We start from the raw sequence: 20,949 nt of genomic DNA, 5'->3' as shown, positions 1-20,949 counted from the left end.
ACAGTCATTGGATCTCGACCAACGCGAGCAGCAATGTTGCGATACGATAAACCGCAATCGCGACAGGCTACAATCCGACCTTTATCAAAGTCGGAAACGTGATGGTGCGCATTTCTCCTCCTTACATGAGGCATCACAACGACGTTTCACCAGGCAACGCCGGTCAACTACTGTTTGTGTATGAGAAATCGGTTGGAAACTTTCCTCATATCAGCACGTTGTAAGTGTCACCACCGGCGGCAACCTTGTGTGAATGCTCTGAAAAGCTAATAATTTGCATTTCCAGCATCTTCTTCCTGTCGGTTAAATTTCGTGTCTGTAGCACGTGATATTCGTGGTGTAGCAATTTTAATGGGCAGTAGTGTAACTAAGAGCTGATACAAATGCACAGCACGTGTTGTTTCGGACACCACACATTCATATAAGTGATTCGCCACACCTTCAGTGTGGATGAGCAGCTACATTGGACCACCTGCAGGAACCTGAGCACGGATGAGGTGGGCGGGTCTGCAGGCAGGTGGCGCTCTGTGGGAATGAGGGTGGCTGCCCTGTCAGCAGGAGATCCTGGCTTCGAATGTCAGTCTGACATACATTTTCACTCATCGCCGCTGGTTCCACATAAAATCTCAGTACAGTTGACGTCAATACTTCCTTCCCTTTCGTTTCCTTTCTCCCCCTCCCCCCCTCCCTTCAAGCTTCAATTTACGTAACTAAGAACTTGTTTCTGAACTGGCATCAGGTCTTATGAATAAAAAAGAGAACATTTTCACACCAAAAGAACGTTCTCAGAGAAAGTTTTCAGTTTCGTATGAATAAAAGATTTGAAGCGTTTTCTCTGATGAGGGACTTCTTCCCCACTATCTCCCCGCCTTCTTCAGGAGGGTCTTGGTTTGTGTCGTCCGCCGAATCCAGCACAGAACAGAAAGCGTAATCTTACCTTTCATTCGACTTGCTCAGACAGGTGGTGGTGGTGGTGGTGGTAGTTAGTGTTTAACGTCCCGTCGACAACGAGGTCATTAGAGACGGAGCGCAAGCTCGGGTTAGGGAAGGATGGGGAAGGAAATCGGCCGTGCCCTTTCAAAGGAACCAACCCGGCATTTGCCTGAAACGATTTAGGGAAATCACGGAAAACCTAAATCAGGATGGCCGGAGACGGGACTGAACCGTCGTCCTCCCGAATGCGAGTCCAGTGTGCTAACCACTGCGCCACCTCGCTCGGTGCTCAAACAGGCAAACCATTCTGCGTAGCAGTATAGAACTGGCATCAATGTATTCTGGGAGAGTTGCCCTACGTTTCGATTTTAGTTTCATGTGTAGCAAAAATTATTAAGGCGATTACGAACACTTTTCGAAAATGCGTTTTCTGACGATTCTACCGAATTTTCGACATGCGGGAATATTTTTGTTATTATAGTTAGGTGAGTACATTACGAGAACGGAATCTTAAGAATACATCAAATGCATCACATTTTTATCTACTCCTAACAGGAATTATCAGAATTTTCTAACTCGAAATAACTTTCGTCAAATATGGCGCATAATAGTCTCTTCGCGCGTCAAGTACTTACAAGGTCGCCCGATCGGTTTCGTTACGAGAAACACGTCGCCAGGTTTGCAGTAAAGCGCTAACTAATTTTTTTCTGATCCGCCTACTTGTTTCGAACATAAAAAAATGTAAGATTTATGCTGTGATGAAGAACAGCTGAAAGTGTCAGTGACACAGTTGTGTACTTCAGTCTTCTGCTACTCCAGTCTGAAAACCTGGGTCTGTTACACAGCACAAAAATGTATTCATTTTCGCTTCGTGTGAAAGATGCCCCACCCCCTTCTTTCATAACTGTCAGGAAGGAAATCCACCATCCATACTGCTTTTATTTTTAAACGTGTATAAAATTCTATAGTTTTTCTCTTCAGTGTTTCTTCGGGCTATGTATATCTTTTTTCTATAAATCGTCATTTTTACTAAAAAAACTTAGTAAAACTTAACGTCAACAGAACTTACTCAGTGTTACAGAGCTCAGTTAAAAAACGGAGAATGTTCTCCGTTTTCGAGAAACGCTTCTAGTTTTGCCCATACGAAATCGGAGAACGTTCTTCGCATTGAGCAACTTCCCCTCCCTTATACTCAACCTGAGAACATTCTCGGATGAAGAATCTGCTCCGACTCGCTTCACTGATGCGAATTTGAGAATGTTCTCCGAAATTCCGAAAATAAAACAGATTCTGAGTTTTATTTGTACGACCCATTATGTCCAACTTAGTTTGTAGTTCCAAAATGTTGCCTAGAGGTTTATGTTTTTAAAGTGGCGGTCATCCAGTGTAAAACTTGATATACAGGGTGGGCAAGAACTCTACTGACAAATTTTCAGAGGAGATAGCAAGTGTCAAAACAAGACAAAAATGTGTAGAATGAGCTCTTGTTCATCTTCACTACTGTGAAACACATCTCTTCTACTGAGCGAATTTTGTTGGCAACCGTTACAGTGTGGTTTGAGTTTGTGTTTTGTTTATGCTGTCATGTCTCAAGGATGACACAGACTGACTTATAAAATTGTAAGTACAGTCAAAGAGTAATTTAATCTAAGGAAACTTTTGCTCCAAAAAGTGGTATCTTACCTAAAAATAAGACAATACCAAAAAACTGTAATATATTAACATATTTGCAATCAATATATATGACTTATCGTATACGTAAAACTAAAATGTATTACAGACCACTGAAGATGTTAACAAATAAAAAGAAGCAATACGGATATGGCACAAAACAAACAGCCTTCCATTTAGTTGCGTTAGACGCATTAGATATAGAATATATACATAGAATATAGAAGTAACTTAGGAACGACGAAAAACTGAAAAAAGGCGAAATCATGATACAATATTGGTCAGTTAATATCTGATAATAAATATCGAATTTACAAATAAATAAAAGAGAATGGTACCAGGGAGGATCGAATCAAGGATCTTGGAATTCATAACTTATAAGCTACATATATTCATCTACCATCAATATTTTTCATATCTGGAAATGATTTATGCTTAGGACTACTCGGATATCTGCTAATGTACAAAGATGAATTTTTGAGAATTGCATCATATAGGGTCAAGGAAACCGATGCCCAGGCTTGCAACAGATTTTTAATGTTCAATAGCAGACCTAACCTAACGTTACTGGTACGTGAATATTAATATTTTTTAGCAAATATTTTCTCTCTTCATTTCCCAGCTCACTCAAAACACTGGATTTAATCACAAGAAAGTGTCATTTCAGATCGTTAAATGAAAAAGGCAGTAGCCATATTTATATTAATAGTATACGGGGGTCACTCCAAAAGAAATGCACACTATTTTTGCAAAAATAGTTTTCATTCTGCATGAGTGAAAGTTTTACAGTGTGTAGATACATCCTTCCCCCTTGTCTTCAAACTCAGTTCAACCTTTCCCGTGAGTGGCGCCGTCACAGCATGTCTCCAACATGGCTGCTACACTTGACTTTCGTCATTAGCAACGTGCTGTCATAGAATTCCTGTGGTGTGAAAACGAGACAGTGGGAAACATCCACAAGAGGTTGAAAAAGGTGTACGGAGATGCTGCTGTGGATCGCAGTACAGTTAGTCGGTGGGCAAGCAGGTTACGTGACGAAAGCGGGCACGGCAATATTGAGGATTGTCCTCGCAGCGGCAGGCCTCGTACTGCACACACTCCAGACAGTGTGCAGAGAGTTAACGAGTTGGTGACTGCTGACAGACGCATCACAGTGAACGAATTGTCACGCTACGATGGGATAGGGGAAGGAAGTGTTTGCAGAATACTGAAAGGGTTGGCGTTAAAAAAGGTTTGTGCCAGGTGGGTTCCCAGGATGTTGACAGTGGCTCTCAAAGAAACAAGAAAAACGGTATGCAGCGAACTTTTGCAACAGTACGAAATGGTGAAGATGACTTTCTGCTGGAAAAGTTATGGCTACGGTGCTTCTGGATATCATGCCAAGTGGAACCACAATAAATTCTGATGCATATGTGACGACAGTGAAGAAACTTCAAGCTCGACCGAGTCGTGTTCCACCACATCGGCAAAAGCAGGATGTTTTGCTGTTGCACGACAATGAACGGCCACATGTCAGTCAAAAAACCGTGGAAGCGATCACAAAACTCGGATGGACAACACTGAAACACCCGCCTTACCGTCCTGACCTGGCTCCATGTGACTATCATCTCTTTGGGAAACTGAAAGACTCTCTTCGTGGAACAAGGTTTGAATATGATGACTCCCTTGTGCACGCTGCGAAACAGTGGCACCAACAGGTTGGTACAGAATTTTACCGTGCGGGTATGCAGACGCTGGTTCCAAGATAGCGTAAGGCAGTTGAGAGGGATGGAAATTATGTGGAGGAATGAAAATATTGTTCCTAAAGGATGTATCTACACACTGTAAAACTTACAAACATATGGAATAAAAAATGGATTTTTAAAAAAAATAGTGTGCATTTCTTTTGGAGTGACTCTCGTAGAAAGGTGTACTTTGCAGATGCTAATGAGAAATCTCTTCCATGTTACAGTAATGTGGCTTCCAAAAAAACTATTGACTGCCTAACTAATCAATACTTTGGGATACACACAGAAATGACAAAAGTCGTGGGGGACCCCGTCTTCTAACATCACGTCGGATCTTCTTTTGTCCACTCGACATGGGGGGGAGTCAACAAGCTGTTGGAAGTCACCTGAAGAAATAGTGAGCCATGTTGCCTCTATAGCTGTCTATAATTGCGAAAGTGCTGTCGGTTCAGTATTTTGTGCACAAACTCACCTCTCGATTATGTCCCATAAATGTTCGATGGGATTCATGTTGAATTGATCATTCGCTCTAACTGTCCAAAATGTTCTTAAAACAAGTCACGAACAACTGTGACCCTGTGACATGGCCCACTGTAACCCACAAGAATCGATCGTTGTTTGGGAACAATAAGTCCGTGATTGGCTGCAAATGGTCTCCAATAGCCGTATATAACCATTTCCAGTCAATGATCGGTTCAGTTGGGCCAGAGGACCCAGTCCATTCCGTGTAAACACACCCACACCATTATGGAGGCACTAACAGCTTGCAAAATGCCTCATTGACAACTTAGGTCAGATTCAGATCAGATCAGATTAGTTTTTCGTTCCACAGATCCGTGCTGAGGAGATCCTCGTTGGTGTAGAACATGTCAGTTTTTTTAAGCTGAAATAACAGTACTAATAGTATGAGTATATACAATACAACATTATTTTTTTAAGCTGAAATAACAATACTAATAGTATGAGTATATACAATACATCATTTGTTTCTATTAAAAAATTCGTCAGTGGAGTAGAAGGAGTTGGCCACTAGTAAGTCTTTCAGGCTCCTTTTAAACTGATCTGTATTTGTAACTAAATTTTTTATGTTTGCTGGCAAATTATTGAAGACGAGTGTTCCTGAGCAGTGGACCCATTTTTGAACTAGAGTAAGTGCTTTTAAGTGCTTGTGCAGATCATTTTTGTTCCTGGTATTGTACACTACTGCCCATTAAAATTGCTAAACCAACAAGAAATGCAGATGATAAAAGGGTATTCATTGGACAAATATATTATACTAGAACTGACATGTGATTACATTTTCACGCAATTTGGCTGCATAGATCCTGAGAAATCAATACCCAGAACAACCACCTCTGGCCGTAATAACGGTTTTGATACGCCTGGGCATTGAGTCAAACAGAGCTGGGATGGCGTGTACAGGTACAGCTGTCCATGCAGCTTCAACACGATACCACAGTTCATCAAGAGTAGTGACTGGCGTATTGTGACGAGCCAGTTGCTCGACCACCATTGACCAAAGGTTTTCAGTTGGTGAGAGATCTGGAGAATGTGCTGGCCAGGGCAGCAGTCGAACATTTTCTGTATCCAGAAAGGCCCGTACAGGACCTGCAACATGCGGTCGTGCATTATCCTGCTGAAATGTAGGGTTTCACAGGGATCGAATGAAGGGTAGAGCCACGGGTCGTAACACATCTGAAATGTAACGTCACTGTTCAAAGTGCGGACAAGAGGTGACCGAGACGTGTAACCAATGGCACCCCACACCATCATGCCGGGGGATACGCCAGTATGGCGATGACGAATACACGCTTCCAATGTGCGTTCACCGCGATGTCGCCAAACACTGGATTCGTCCGAAAAAATGACGGTTTCCCATTCGTGCACCCAGCTTCGTCGTTGAGTACACCGTCGCAGGCGCTCCCGTCTGTGATACAACGTCAAGGGTAACCGCAGCCACGGTCTCCGAAATGATAGTCCACCCTGCTGCAAACTTCGTCGAACTGTTCGTGCAGATGGTGGTTGTCTTACAAACGTCTCCATCTGTTGACTCAGGGATCCAGACGTGGCTGCACGATCCGTTACAGCCATGCGGATATGATGCCTGTTACACGCGAGCAGCAATGTCGCGATAGGATAAACCGCAATCGCGACAGGCTACAAGCCGACCTTTATCAAAGTCGGAAACGTGATGGAACACATTTCTCCTCCTTACACGAGGCATCACAACAACGTTTCACCAGGCAACGCCGGTCAACTGCTGTTTGTCTATGAGAAATCGGTTGGAAACTTTCCTCATGTCAGCACGTTGTAGGTGTCGCCACCGGCGCCAACCTTGTGTGAATGCTCTGAGAAGCTAATCATCTTCTTCCTGACGGTTAAATTTCGCGTCTGTAGCACGTCATCTTCGTGGTGTAGCAATTTTAGTGGCCAGTGGTGTATGTATGAACTGAGCTGTTTGTTGGAGAAAGAGATATTTAGGACAAATTTAATTAAGGAGTAAATATACTGAGAGGCTACGTATACCCAGTTCTTTGAAGAGGTTTCTACAGGACGTCCGTGAATTTACTCCACAAATAATACGTATTACACGCTTTTGGATCTGAAAACGTTTGTTTGACTTAAAGAGTTACCCCAAAATATTATACCATATGACATTATGGAATGAAAGCAGGCAAAGTATGCAAGCTTCCTCATTTTTATGTCGCCTTTATCTGCTACACTCGAATTGCAAATACAGATTTGCAGTTCTGTGGTAGATCGTTTCGTGGGGTATGGTTCATATGGTTCAAATGGCTCTGAGCACTATGGGACTTAACTTCTGAGGTCATCAGTCCCCTAGAACTTAGAACTACTTAAACCTAACTAACCTAAGGACAACACACACATCCATGCCCGAGGCAGGATTCGACCCTGCGACGGTAGCGGTCTCGCGGTTCCAGACTGTAGCGCCTAGAACCGCTTGGCCACTCCGGCCGGATCGTGGGGTATGCGAAACACTCGAACCCGCCATCAGCTTTTACCAACTAAAATCTGAACTTATCTGATCAGGCCACGGTTTTGCAGTGAAGGGTCCAACTGGTATGATCATGAGCCCAGACGAGGCGCAGCAGGCGATAACGTGCTGTTAGCAAACGCATTCACGTCGCTCTTCTGCTGCCACAGCCCGTTGACGCCAAATTTCTCTGCACTCCCCTGACGGATACGTCTTTGTGCGTCCCACATCGATTTCTGCAGTTTTTCACGCAGTATTGCTTGTCTGAAAGCACTGACAACTCTACGAAAACGACGCTGCTCTCGGTCGTTACGTGAAGACCGTCCGCCGCTGTGTTGTCCGCCATGTGAGGTAACGCATGAGATTTGGTACTGTCGGCAGACCTTAGACACTGTGGACCTCGAAATACTGAATTCCCATCGATTTCCGAAGTGGAATGTCCAAAGTATCTGCCTCCAACTACCATTCTGCGTTCAAAGTGTGTTAATTGCGGCCGTGCAGCCATTTGGGAGTAATAATAGATGAAAATCTAAATTGGACAGAGCACGAAAGTGCAGTGTGCAAAAAAGCATCAGCATCCCTTCATGTCCTACAAAAATATAAAAAACTCTTCGCTTTCGATCTGAAAAAGAAATTAGTACAAACGCTTATACTCCCAATCTTTGACTACAGCGATATTATCCTACAAGGCCTCTCTCAGAAAAATTGGCGACGTCTGGAACTGGTCACGAATGCCTGCGTCCGATGTATCTGTGACGTTCGACTTTTTGATCACATTTCTATAGCATATGCAAAATTGTCCTGGATGCGTGCAGACAAACGAAGAGATTTCCATACACTCTGTCTCATCTACTGCCTTATAAATGGCAACTGTCCCTCATATCTCTCCTCGTCCTTAACGCTTATGTCGGAACAACAAGACAGAAACACACGTTCCCATCATAATAAAATCCTCTCTGTTCCACTGCATCGCTCCGTCACCTTCTCCAAGTCACTTACAGTAGCGGGAACCCGACTCTGGAATAGCCTCCCTCGTTATGTTAGAGAACTTAAAAACATGTCCGGCCTCAAAAAACAGTTAATGACGTATCTACTTAAGCAACAGTAATGCCTTCCTCTGTACATGAATGCACTTCACCTCATTACTTCCCTCTTTCCCCCTCCTTAAATCTCCCTTCCCCAAAACTCTCTATACTAGTAAACATCTACTTTACACACCAAGATATTAATGTACATCTGCACAAATCTTCATTACTATTGCCAATTTTTCTCATGTTTATCATTATTATCTGATTTTTTTACTGTTACTATTATTGCTTTTATCATAATTTGTATGTATTGCACCTGTAGTAAAAATATTGCCAGCACTTACTTTATTAGGTCTTAGTCATTACTCTTTAATCATATTGTCACTAGAGTAATATAATTTTCCTATTTAAACTATTTTCATGATGTAACTCTGATGTGTGAAATGCTGCATGTGTGGAACACTGGTCCGATGTAAAAGAGGGCCTGATGGCCCTAATCTGATCAGGTTAAATAAATAAATATATAAAATAATCACGTCAGAAACGTTTTCACAGGGATCACCTGAGTGCAACTGACAGCTTCGCCATGCACTGCCCTTTTATTCGTTGTGTACGCGATACCACCGCCATCTGTGTCTGTCCCATGTCTTTTGTCGCCTCAGTGTGTCAACCCTTTGAGATACAGTAAGACTTATTTGTATTGTATTGTATGTTAACCAGGGACCTAGAAAGGACGGAGAGGCTCCGTCCCCGCTGCAGCCGCAATGGTCTGCAACCCCACGACGACTACCGCAGTTCACTTCACCCCTCCGCCGCCCCACACCGAACCCAGGGTTATCGCGCGGTTCGGCGCCCGTAGGACCCCCTCCCCTCCCCCCCACCCCCCCCCCCCACCCCAGGAACGTCTCACACCAGACGAGTGTAGCCCCTATGTTTGCGTGGTACAGTAATGGTCGTGTACGCGTACGTGGAGAACTTGCTTGCACAGAAATCACCGACATAGTGTACTGAGGCGGAATAAGGGGAACTAGCCAGCACTCGCCGAGGCAGATGGAAAACCGTCTAAAAACCATCGACAGATTGGCCAGTTCACCGGACATTGACACAAATCCGCCGGGTGGATTCGTGCCGGGAACCGGGCGCTCCTTCCCGATCGGAAAGACGTGCGTTAGACCGCACGGCCAACCGGCTGGGCAAGACTTATTTAAACTGCGTCAAATTTTATTCTTGGGGTTCTCAGGCTCGCGCAATGAGTTATGGAAAAAATATGGGAATTTTATCGTTTTGTCCCTTTTGGGTACACCACACTATGCTAGATGCTTCGTGCCAGATAAAAAATCATTACGAGTAACCTGAATGTGTGTGGATACAGACCTCTTCCTTGTGGCCATTGTAGGTGAGACAGTTGTTGCTGCTGTTGCTGTTGTTCCTGCTGGTGAAGCTGATGCTGCTGTTGAGCTGGTTGTTGTGGCCGTTGTAGCGGCGGTAGCGCTGGTTCTCTGCCGTCCTCAGCGTCGAGTTATCCGTCCAGCCCTGCAGGCACAGGCATTCAGGTATCAGAAGGGTGGTGGGGCGTGTCTGCGAGCAGCCGACCCTCCGCTGCGCTCACCAGACACAGCAGGAAGCGAGCCGTGAACCGGGCCACCCACCGTGTCTCGTGCGCACAGGCACGACAAGTCGTCCTCCGTCATACTGATGTCGGTAGTCGGACCAAAACTGTCAGAATGTATCCTAGCACCCTGCTGAAACCTAGAGCTTTGAGCTGCAGGCTTTGCCGTGTCGTGAACATTTACACATTTGTTTTACCGCACACGAGTTCACGGACATGTGGAGGCTGTGTAAACTCGCTAACTCACCCTGTTGTGGCACGGACTCTGAACTCTGTGACACGGCACTGGACCGTATGCCTGACTACAAACACATATTAAGCCTCGAAAATAAACTTGGCACAAATGGAACTGCACAAAGTGTTACATTGAATGGACCTATATTTTTCCGAGGATGTCGAGTGAATTTTAGTCTTGATGCTGGCACAGGGAATACTGGAAGTGGTTGGTGCACTCTAGCCATCGTCCGATCTGAGAATGCCTCTCTACCTGGATTGGAATCATTCGCCGACCGAGATGTCATCGCTTACAAGACCTGGCATTGTGGAATAGATGCTAAGACCCAATCTAGACCTAGTTGTGTATATAGCAATATGCCTTTTACATTGTATACCCACTCATGTCGTAAAGTTAGTAATGATGAAAAAATACATGTATGGATGAAAGGACTTGGTGTACTTGCTGAAAATGTAACTCTAACTGGTGATGTAACGTTGTATTATAATTATTAATAAAGTGATCTGTAGCGTCAGCCACTTTAATAGTGGCAACTATTTACTTACAGTCCGTACAAAATAGATACCTATTTCAGAGTTTTACTTACCTTGAGAGTAGTCACCAGCATTGTGTGTAACCCGTTGTCAGCGACGTGGAAGTCGTAGGATACTCTTAGCAGTGCCAGTTGTAGTGACGGTTCGAGCGGCGCGGTCTATTGCCCAACGAATTTGTAGCAGTTCTGAAGCGGATGCAGTGAAGTGTTTCCTTTAGTTTAGAAATCGAGTTGAACTCTCGAGGGCTTAAGTCAGGGGAGTGCAGTAGGTGGTATAGCACTTAGCAGCCCCATCAGTCAAACAAATCAGTAACAGCTTGTACTGTATGTGATTTAGTATTGTCCTCCAAAATGGTGGTCAGATCCTGCAGAAAGTGTCATCACTTCTGTCTCTAAGTTGGTCGTAGGTTGCGTTCCAAAAATGAACAGCATAGAGACAGAAGTGATGACACTTACTGCAGGACCTGACCACCATTTTGCAGGACAGTGCTCAAGCACATACAGTGCAAGCTGTTACTGATCTGTTTGACCGATGGGGTTGCTAAGTGTTTTACCACCTACTGCACTCCTCTGACTTAAGCCCTCGTAAGTTCAACTCGATTTCTAAACTGAAGGAAACACTTGACGGGATTCGCTTCAGAACTGCTACAAATTCGTCGGGCAATAGACTGCGCCGCTCAGACTGTCAACTGGCACTGCTAAGAGTATCCTACGACTTCCACATCGCTGGCAACGGGTTATACACAATGCTGGTGACTACTTTGAAGGTCAGTAAAACTTTGAAACACGTATCTATGAGCTGTAAACAAATAGTTGCCAGTATTAAAGTTCCAACCGTCGTATATACAGGGTGATTCAAAAGTAACTGTACACAATTCGTACGTCTAGTGCAGTGGTTGCCCAGTCTTTCTTAGACCGTTACCCCTGAGTACAGTCAGGTATTAGCTAGTACCCCCACCTTACGCCCCCCCCCCTCCTCCACCTGCCCGCATTATTCATTATCACCGACTTTAGCACCTAACTAAACTATAGAGAGGAAGACTTCTTGGAATATTTTTATTTTTAAAATGATGAAAGATGAGTGATATTCTCTCTCTTTGTGTGTGTGTTAGAATGAATGATGAAGCAGTTCGTACTGCATCGCAAGCGCTTGCTGCAACTCCTTCTCAGATAAGAAAGCCAACTATACATAGTGAGGGCAGACTTTTGTTGCAAAACATACTTCCCTTGCATTACTGCTCTGCACTACAGCATTACCTTTACCTGCACACTCTAACAGCCTTTCAAAATCTAACAAGTTAAAATATGTGCGCTATACTTACTGTTCAGAGATCACTTCATTGCTGCGCTCCTTACTTCTGAACTGGCAGAAACTGGACGAGTTTAGGCTGTTAGTGCTTTGTGTCTGACCACAGCCACTAACAGTAATAGTGCTGTGTCGTCCGAATAAGACACGGCCAGGGCAAAAGCCAGCTGGAGGCAGTGCCGTAGAGAGAGACGCCACTCTGCGAGTTCGACCAGCGCCACGGGAGTGACCGAGGATGACGATATCGACTTCGCCTCGGCCAGTTTCTGGCCGAGTACAATCCGCCACTGACGGAAAGAAGACTACTCAGAAGAGCTGCTCTCGCCCACGCAGTTGTAGGTCGTCGTCCAGGGCTGACTTACACAGGGATCGTCGTTTAGTGAACTCTTAGAAGTGAACAGACAGTTGTTGTAAATTGCGTTTGCTACGTACTGTGATACTAAAATGTAGACTTTCACGGCCGGAAATATCATGTCCATTATAATTATCCGGGCTGTTATGCCGTGGTCGGTTGATGAATTCTGTGTCGATTCCCAACGTTTCGTCTCCGACTGCCGGAGACATCTTCAAGGGGGTCCGTAGCTCGATGGAAGGTCCAACACACCCACTGGCTCGCTACTGACTGAGCCAGTGGCTGTGTTGGACCTTCCATCGAGCTACGGACCCCCTTGAAGATGTCTCCGGCAGTCGGAGACGAAACGTTGGGAATCGACACAGAATTCATCAACCGACCACTGCATAACAGCCCGGATAATTATAATGGACACTGTGAAGTTTACATACAACTATTTGCACTTAGCCATTGAGGGCCTTTCTTTCGTTATATTACAAGCAGTGTTGCAGACTTCATTATTCAACAACTCACAAAGATAAGTAAACCTTTTTAACTCATTTCTGTGACTTTGTTACTAATTTGTTGGAGTGTTGTAGAACCTTCGTTCTCCTATCCTGTCACCTGACCCTGGGGTATAGCAGTGTTATAGTGACAGGGAGAAATTTTCTTAGCGGTGTACTGCACTAGAAGCCGTTTCATGGACTCACAGACTCGGCCTACAGCAACAACAGTGGCAACTCGGCCTCCACAGCAGTAGCGACGAGGCTTTTACAAAACTGGAGACGAAGGTTTACAAAAAATGGTAATAGTAATAATAATAATAATAATAATAATACGGTGTACAGCACTATAGTAGCTCTTATGTAGTTCCTGACGTGTCGTACTGTCAAATAATTCATTTATCTATTTCGAAGTGAGTAATGAGGCTATTTCTGGACTGCAGCAAGGTATTATCTAAACCTCGGAGAAGACATCATCTTCAGATATTTAGCATTTGTTACGCATATGTCTCACTTTCATCATCAGCGATGTACAGAACAAAGCACAACGTATGTGTGCAGTGGATGAATTATGTGAGGAACCATCAATTTCCACTGCTCTGATTCAACTAATTTATATAGTCAATATTAGAGTCTTACAGAATTGTGATATTAATGATATTTTGAAAATAATTTAGTTTCGTGGCGGAAACAGAATCGAATCGTTTAGTTTTTTACCCCTCAGAAAATTTCATTTCACCGCTCACGGTGTAATCACTCCCAGGTTGGGAATCCTTGGTCTAATGTATGCATTAAAACAAGAGTCAAACATTAAACAAAATTTTGTCTGAAATTGCTTTTATTTCAGAGTTATGCAACAGGGTAGGGATCACAAGTGCAACACATTAATTCTTCTCAGAAAGCAACAACATGAAGCGACCCGAAATTCAACTTACCTAGTACTGTACGTTTACCCCTGCACGTGTTCAAAATTATCTATGTGTAGGTGAGAACAGTGATGGGCTCAACTCCTTACCACTCTCCCGAGTGTCGCAGGCTCTGTTCATCTCATTCTCCACACCTGCACAGCCATTTTTAGTTCGCTGCTGTAGTTGTGCTACATTCTGAATTGCAACACCATACACGAGCCCCTGAGATGGCCCAAAAAGTAAAAGTCCAGGGGATTAGGATCCGGAGATCTGGCAGGCCAAGAAACTGGGCCTACACGACCTGTTCACTTACTGGAATAAGCGATTTTGAGATCTCTCTTGACTCCCGACTGAAGTGTGCAGGGGCATCATCGACAAAGCAAGATCAGTCGACATGCAGGCATACATGACACACCAAAAGCCTGTACTGGCCCATGATGTAATTCAGAATTTTTGGTAACATTTTAGGAAGCAGTGATCTTGTAATCGATATAAAATCAGTGAAAACAGAGTCCAGGTAGCGATGATCCTTTATTAAAATGACCTGTTTCGGTCTATACTTACACCATCTCCAGGCAGCACCATGCTGGTGTATGCATCATCAACTTCAGCTTGACCTCAGTCAACTGGCTGTTGTATGCATCGTCAACTTGAGCTTGACCTCAGTCAACTGGCAGTTGTACACATTGTCAACTTCAGCTGATGGTGCTGCCTGGAGACGCCCTAATTATAGGTCGAAACAGGTCGTATTAATAAAGTACCGTCGCGATCTAGACTGTTTTTTCCATGATGTAATGCCTACCACAAATGACATTACACAGCACAAATTGGAAAAAAGCAGCTGTGAGCAAAACTTCATTCAACATTTTACTCTTATTTTGATCCACACATTACTCACATTGCTCCCACGAAGTGTGTACAATTATTTTTGAACCACACTGTATAAGAGGCACTCCAGTGAAAATGAAACAGAAGGAAGAAAAGTATGGAAACTCTTTATTATTTCAAAATTAATCACCGTAACTACTAACACAATTATCCCACAGTGAGAGACAACGATCTATGCCTTCATCGAAAAATGTTTGGTGTTGCCTACTGTAATACACCTTGGCTCTTCGGAACTTTCGTATTTTAACCGAAATGTTCGATTCCCTATAAACTTTGGTCAGACTTCGATTAATTTTCTTACTTAATTTATATATTTCTCATCTGTAGGTATCTCTGATCATATCTGATTGTCAAAAAACTATTTTTCTGATAATATATATTCATTATTCATGGCGATCCATTTCATAATATCGATCTTCTACCATGAAAATTAGTGATCACAATTGTCAACTTAAATGATCTAAAAACATATTTTCAGTAAACAAAATACTGCTATGCTTCAGTTTTCATGAAAAGGATATTTCTACCTTCATTATTAATTTTTCTTATTTTGAGATGAATAAAGAATTGATCTTCTAAAACAATAGGAAGCTACTATTTTTCAACTAGTCAAAATTTGCAACCTTCTGTTATTGATCTTTAGACCTATAAATCTTTACTGAAATAATTATTTTCAGAATACAATATATAAATTAAACCTGAAAAACAGTTTCAATTAAGACTGTCATGCTAATACCAACTTGGACTATACCCTGTTCAGGAACCTGGGCTCGTCATATATAATGTAATTTTGATGCCATGTGTATCAGAGTAGCGTCAGATAGGTTCAGAGTTGGATAAGATAGCGTAAGAGTGGGTTTAGTAGTTGGTACACGTTACTGTCTGTCTGATTATGTTCTTCTTTCTTCTAACACAGCCACGTTGCACGATATATTGTATATCCGGAACGTGTTGTTGCTACATATCCCTCAAGAACAGGCAAATATAGAAGAAAACGGTTAAAAACGACAATGTTCTATCGACTCGCCATTTTAAAAGAAACCTAGACAAACTTCTTTAATAGATTGTATACGAACAAAGGACCCGACCTAGACGCTGTGACCGACTTGGCAAGATAATTACTACTTACCTGCAAACATAACGCATCTACTCTCATTAAATAATATGAAAGTCATTTATACTATGAAATAGTAATTCCAACGCAATAATTGTGTTTCGTTATAGATGAACTTCCTTTGTCCGAAGCAAATCGATGGCTGTGAATGTCTCTACTTAGAGCTGCAAAAATATGTAAATCGCGTGGGGAGAGATCGGGCCTGGCTAGAGATTGTGTTAGGCTATCGCAGCGAAACTTCTGTAGTGCAATCTAAGGAACCTCGGCGACACGTGGTCGGGCGTTATGCCGCCACAGAATGATACCGCCCGTCAACAATCCTGCGTGTTTGGATATGATGATGGATCTCAGTTTTTGCGAAGTGTCCACGTCGGCTGTGCATTAACTGTGGCGGCGTGTCTCAGAAAGTCAATCAGCAACCAGCAATGGGCCCTTGCAGTCAAAGTAAGAGGTTGTCACGTCTTTCCCGGAGCTCGTATGCCTGTCGTTCGGACTAGGGCTGTTGACATGTTTAAAAATATCGGGTTTCCTATATAGATATTTTCAAAAAACGTCATTACGGGCCTGGGATATATCGGAAAAGTTATAGATACATAAGTGACAAAAATATCGACGTATCGGCCAAAAATAAATATCGGCTGCACTTTGGAAATATACTGCCGGTTTTAGAGCTGTGTATTTAAGTATTGATTTATTATTAGGTATTCTGTACGCCAAACAGCTAGCAGCCTATTTATCTCCCTTAGAGAAAGGATTGAAAGTAAAAAGATGCGTGTTGACGCTTGGCGATAAACACTTTGCTGACAATGGTAACTGCATGTAAATGGCACAATAAAAGGTGACCGATGGTTCCGTCGTTCGGTTTCTTCACATATCGGATTTGTCTGGAACACTTCATGTCAACTTCCCTGGTTTTTTTTTTTTTTTTCATTTTTGCCAACGCCAGCCATGCAGCAGTTTCAGTGTGGCGAAGTTAATCGTTGCCAGCGCCGAGCGCCGATTACGTCATCACATGCCCTAACACGTCTCCGTCCACCGCAAAGATCAATCTTGTCATCTACATTTTTTGTTCATCATTTTCAGCAACTATTTTTGAACAATGCTGATGTGAAGAAATAGCACACTAGGTGCTTCAAAAATAGTTTTTTTTAACACAACCGGTGTGCTATTTCTTCACACCTAAACGTGCTTCCCACAGTCAAACCGAAAGACTGGACGTGATTAAAGCTCAAAAAGTAGTGAAAGTAAAATTACGTTCTACCACACTTTCAAAAGAACAACTTCAAATATTTGTCGAAAATTGCGAAAAAAATATAATATAAAATAAAAATATCGACACTCGATATTGCAATTTCGATATCGATACGCTGGCTGTAAAACTGTCGCCGCCGCTATATATCAATACATCTATAGGAAATATCGATATATCGACATTTGTCAAACAGCGCTATGCTGCAGAACTTTCGCTGGGAAGTCCTTAAACACCCTCCGTACAGTCCCGATCTCTCCCCATATGATTTCCACATTTTTGCAGCCCTGAAGAGAGACATTCGTAACCGTCGATTTGCTTCGGGCGAAGAGGTGCATGCCCGGCTAGAACCACGATTCCGTAGGCAGCCGTATTTTTCCATGAGGGCACTGACCACCTTGCCTCGCCGTGGGATACATGTATTAACAGTTATGGCTTTTGAAATAATAAGCTGTTTTCTTATTTTTTTTCTATATGTCTGGTTTTCATTTGACCGCCCATTACATATGTGAGAAACCACATGCGATGTGACATGAATGCTAGCAGCCAAGACGAAGCGGTCCCTCTCACGTGTGCTTTCAAACAGTGAAGGCACCTGCAGCTACGCGCTTCACAGCTGCCTCACGATGTGCCAACAAAGTGATTCCGAAGAGAGACGAGTTTGAATTCTGGGAACCTGGTGCAGTGAATACACGAGTGTTTCAGTTGAACAATACGAACCTAAGCCACGTTTTGAGATCAAAAGTAAAGATTATCACAAATGTGATACAATATTAAACGAAATATGCTGAACAATAAGACAATGTAGGCAGCAAGAAACACTTGAAAAACACATGTAATTGACGTCTCGGATACAAAATATGCTGGCAACATAAATCGGTTCCACATCAGTGCATTGGAATATCTACCATGTCCCGCAGTCATATGACAACTACAACCCACACTAAAACTCCATTTTGCCACCAAATTTTGACTGGTCAAATATAATCAACACTGCATTATTTAGCTAAAAGGAAGTGAATTCATTCTTAGTAATGTAATATTCTCATGAAATGCAAAGTGTGTCAGAAATATCTCTGCTAACTACTATATCTCACAATGTGTTTTATTATGCATAAAACATTGATCTATCAGATATTTTCCATTACTATTAAAAATTACTGCAGTTATTATTATAAACATAATGGTATCAAAAATATTAGCACTCTTCTTATTATTATTTTCAAACATGAAAGATATACTTCCTTTGTAGAACTACCACTTGATCTCCTGTTATGCCATTAGTTTTAAGTACACTACTGGATGAAATATATACATATTTCAAAGTAATAAGCCTTACTGACTGACACATACAAGTAAAAAATGTGACCAGACATGTATAGGACTATTCGACATATGTGAAATAAGTGAACGAATTTAAAATTGATTTTTAATCCCAGTGTGATATAATTTATGTGGATAACAGAGAGGATACATTTGTTTAGCTAGTTTTTAATCTTTTCAGCATAATTTTTTTCATTTTTATTAGTGATGAATTTAGTATGCATTTTATTCCATCAGAGCAGCAAGTGCATACGCTGAGCATGTGAGCATATTTACACTTCACTAATAATATTCTAATATGACACATTGGAATGAAATGTACAATGCAAAAAAGAACCCAACAAAATTGTTTTACATTTTGCTGAGGACATGCTCACATTGTAGTATCCTTTAATAATTTATGTAGTGTTTACTCACTTGCTGTGTTATTGATCAGCTAATACATAACAGAATTCCGAGAGAAAGAACTGAAGTGTTTTCTTACTTTTTGCACACAAAATTTGAAGAAAATTATAATAATGGAGATTATAAATGCTTTATAACATTGTTTGAAGAACAGTAAATTGTTTTCTACAATTATTACTTGTGTACCTCTTCTATATATTTTGTATCATGACTGTGACAGTTACTCAAGGTAACTGGGTGTTCGCACATATTAAAGAAAAATGTTAAACTTCCTTTCATCATTATGAGAAGAATGGCATTTCTTTTTTCCTACCAGATAACTGAGTAATTCATGTATAGAGTAATGAAAGTTGACCATTTCCCTTATTAAAATGGCTGTAAGATTTAATAACTTATAGTTATAAGTACACACTGTGACAAATTCGTGTCCTACAGACATTTTTCAGCATTCTGTCTCAATTCAAACACAGTTCTTTATTACCCTTAATCCTGGACACTTCTTCTTGTGAACACTCATGAATTTATTTTGCCATCACTGACTTTGGTCTATCACACATTTTCTTCTAATAAAGATGTGTTTATGCCAATCTATTTTGATCAGTTCTGTTCAACTACTGTCCCACTAGTAACTTTCTTAGGCAAACCTGTTTCATTCTTTCAAATTAGTTACTTCCAACAAAATACTGCTTATGTTCAATCATTTAACTGTAACATAACCCAGAATCCATCACTTATTCATTGTTCAGTGCCTCTTCCATATGTACTCAATTTCATACTCAGTACATGATTAACTAAGCTTTTAAAATTGAATAGCGAAAGAATTAGGGCCTCATCAGTAAATGATGGTGTTTTTTTTAAATATATGAATGAACTGCAGTGGCCTTAAAGCATGTGCAAATGTGTTTATTGAATGTTTATAGGGATGGTAACAATTATTTCTGTGTTTTTTGACCGATAGGCCTTTTACAAATTTGATAGAAATGGAAACTACAACACACTGACTCATCATCAGAAAAGAACATCACATAAAACAAAAAAAGTCTGTAAAGCACATGATGCACTACCAAAAATACCATGGGTGTTCTGAAAGACATCCAGAGCTACAGAAAGACAGGCTTTTGAAATAGATCATCAGATGATACACTGTTTCACTTTATAGTGTTGTACTTAATTCTTCTGCATAACTTAAATAAATTCTCTGGCAACATAAGGGTGCCAATTAATATGGGTCTTAATTGACATTGACACTAAACACTGTTTTACAAGTTCTAACCTTTGATCTGATAATGACAGTATACAAACTGACATTATAAGTAAAGGCATATTAAGCTATCTAGATGGTGTCATTCACAAGATATTCACAATGATCATGGACATACGAATATACAGGAAATTTATTTCCTATACTAATATGTAGTAGTTTGTCCCATAATGTCATAGACAATATTTCTTAGTCACCCATTTATTCTGTTCTGTGGTTTGAGTTGATGTTTTTGTAGCAATGGGAAACTACACTGTCAAGAACAATATATCAGTATCATTTGAGCAATCTGCTTTCGAGAAGATACATTGCCATCTTTACTACCTTATGTTTCCTCATATTTTTACTGTGTAAAATAAATAATGACAAATTGTTTACCAATATTGGTCATCCCGTGTATAGTCGTTAAATCCATTCCCATGCTTAACAGAACAGAAAATAAATATTTATTTCTCGCCATATTAGTTTCTCAGACACATCACTAAAACAACAAATGTGGTCTGTGATGGATTTGAGAGTGCTTGAAAGATCTACCAAGGTATGGTATTGAGCAATGATCAACTGTGGCCTTGGGTTGATGGTGCTTTGTGCCAGTGGCTAAAAATAGCCTACACAGCCCTTCACTCAGTCTCATGATGTAGAGTGTTCACATCTAAATAGCTTCAAATGACATTAGTTACAGTTGAGTAATACAGTTGCAAAATTCAAATAACTTGTTTACGCATCTACTAGACATTTGTATTCTCTCTCTCATGATGATTTATCCATTGTGTTGCAGTTTCTAAAATGCACAATTTTGTGTAAACTTCATGACACAGTTTTAGTTTTTTTAAATTGTGCACATGCAGGTATGGTCTGCTTGAGTATATTATGGTGCAGCACTTTTAAGGTACTGGGTCTGATCAAAAGTATTGCTAACTGTAAGAACTTA

The 20,949-nt window shown here is 41.5% G+C and overlaps 1 protein-coding gene across 1 annotated transcript in view; it reads right to left on the bottom strand.

The window, feature by feature from the left end:
- The window catches only part of LOC126428230 (uncharacterized), a 362,438-nt gene that overhangs the window by 26,485 nt on the left and 315,004 nt on the right, over positions 1–20,949 (bottom strand). Inside the window, exon 7 of the mRNA XM_050090146.1 lies at positions 9,729–9,887. Within this exon, the coding sequence (XP_049946103.1) occupies positions 9,729–9,887 (159 nt within the window). The remainder of the gene's footprint in view (positions 1–9,728; positions 9,888–20,949) is intronic.

The sequence above is a fragment of the Schistocerca serialis genome, chromosome 12 (assembly GCF_023864345.2).
Source record: "Schistocerca serialis cubense isolate TAMUIC-IGC-003099 chromosome 12, iqSchSeri2.2, whole genome shotgun sequence".
Lineage (NCBI taxonomy): Eukaryota > Metazoa > Arthropoda > Insecta > Orthoptera > Acrididae > Schistocerca > Schistocerca serialis.
The sequence above is the reverse complement of the archived record's forward strand: the minus strand, read 5'-3'. Positions and strand labels throughout refer to the sequence as shown.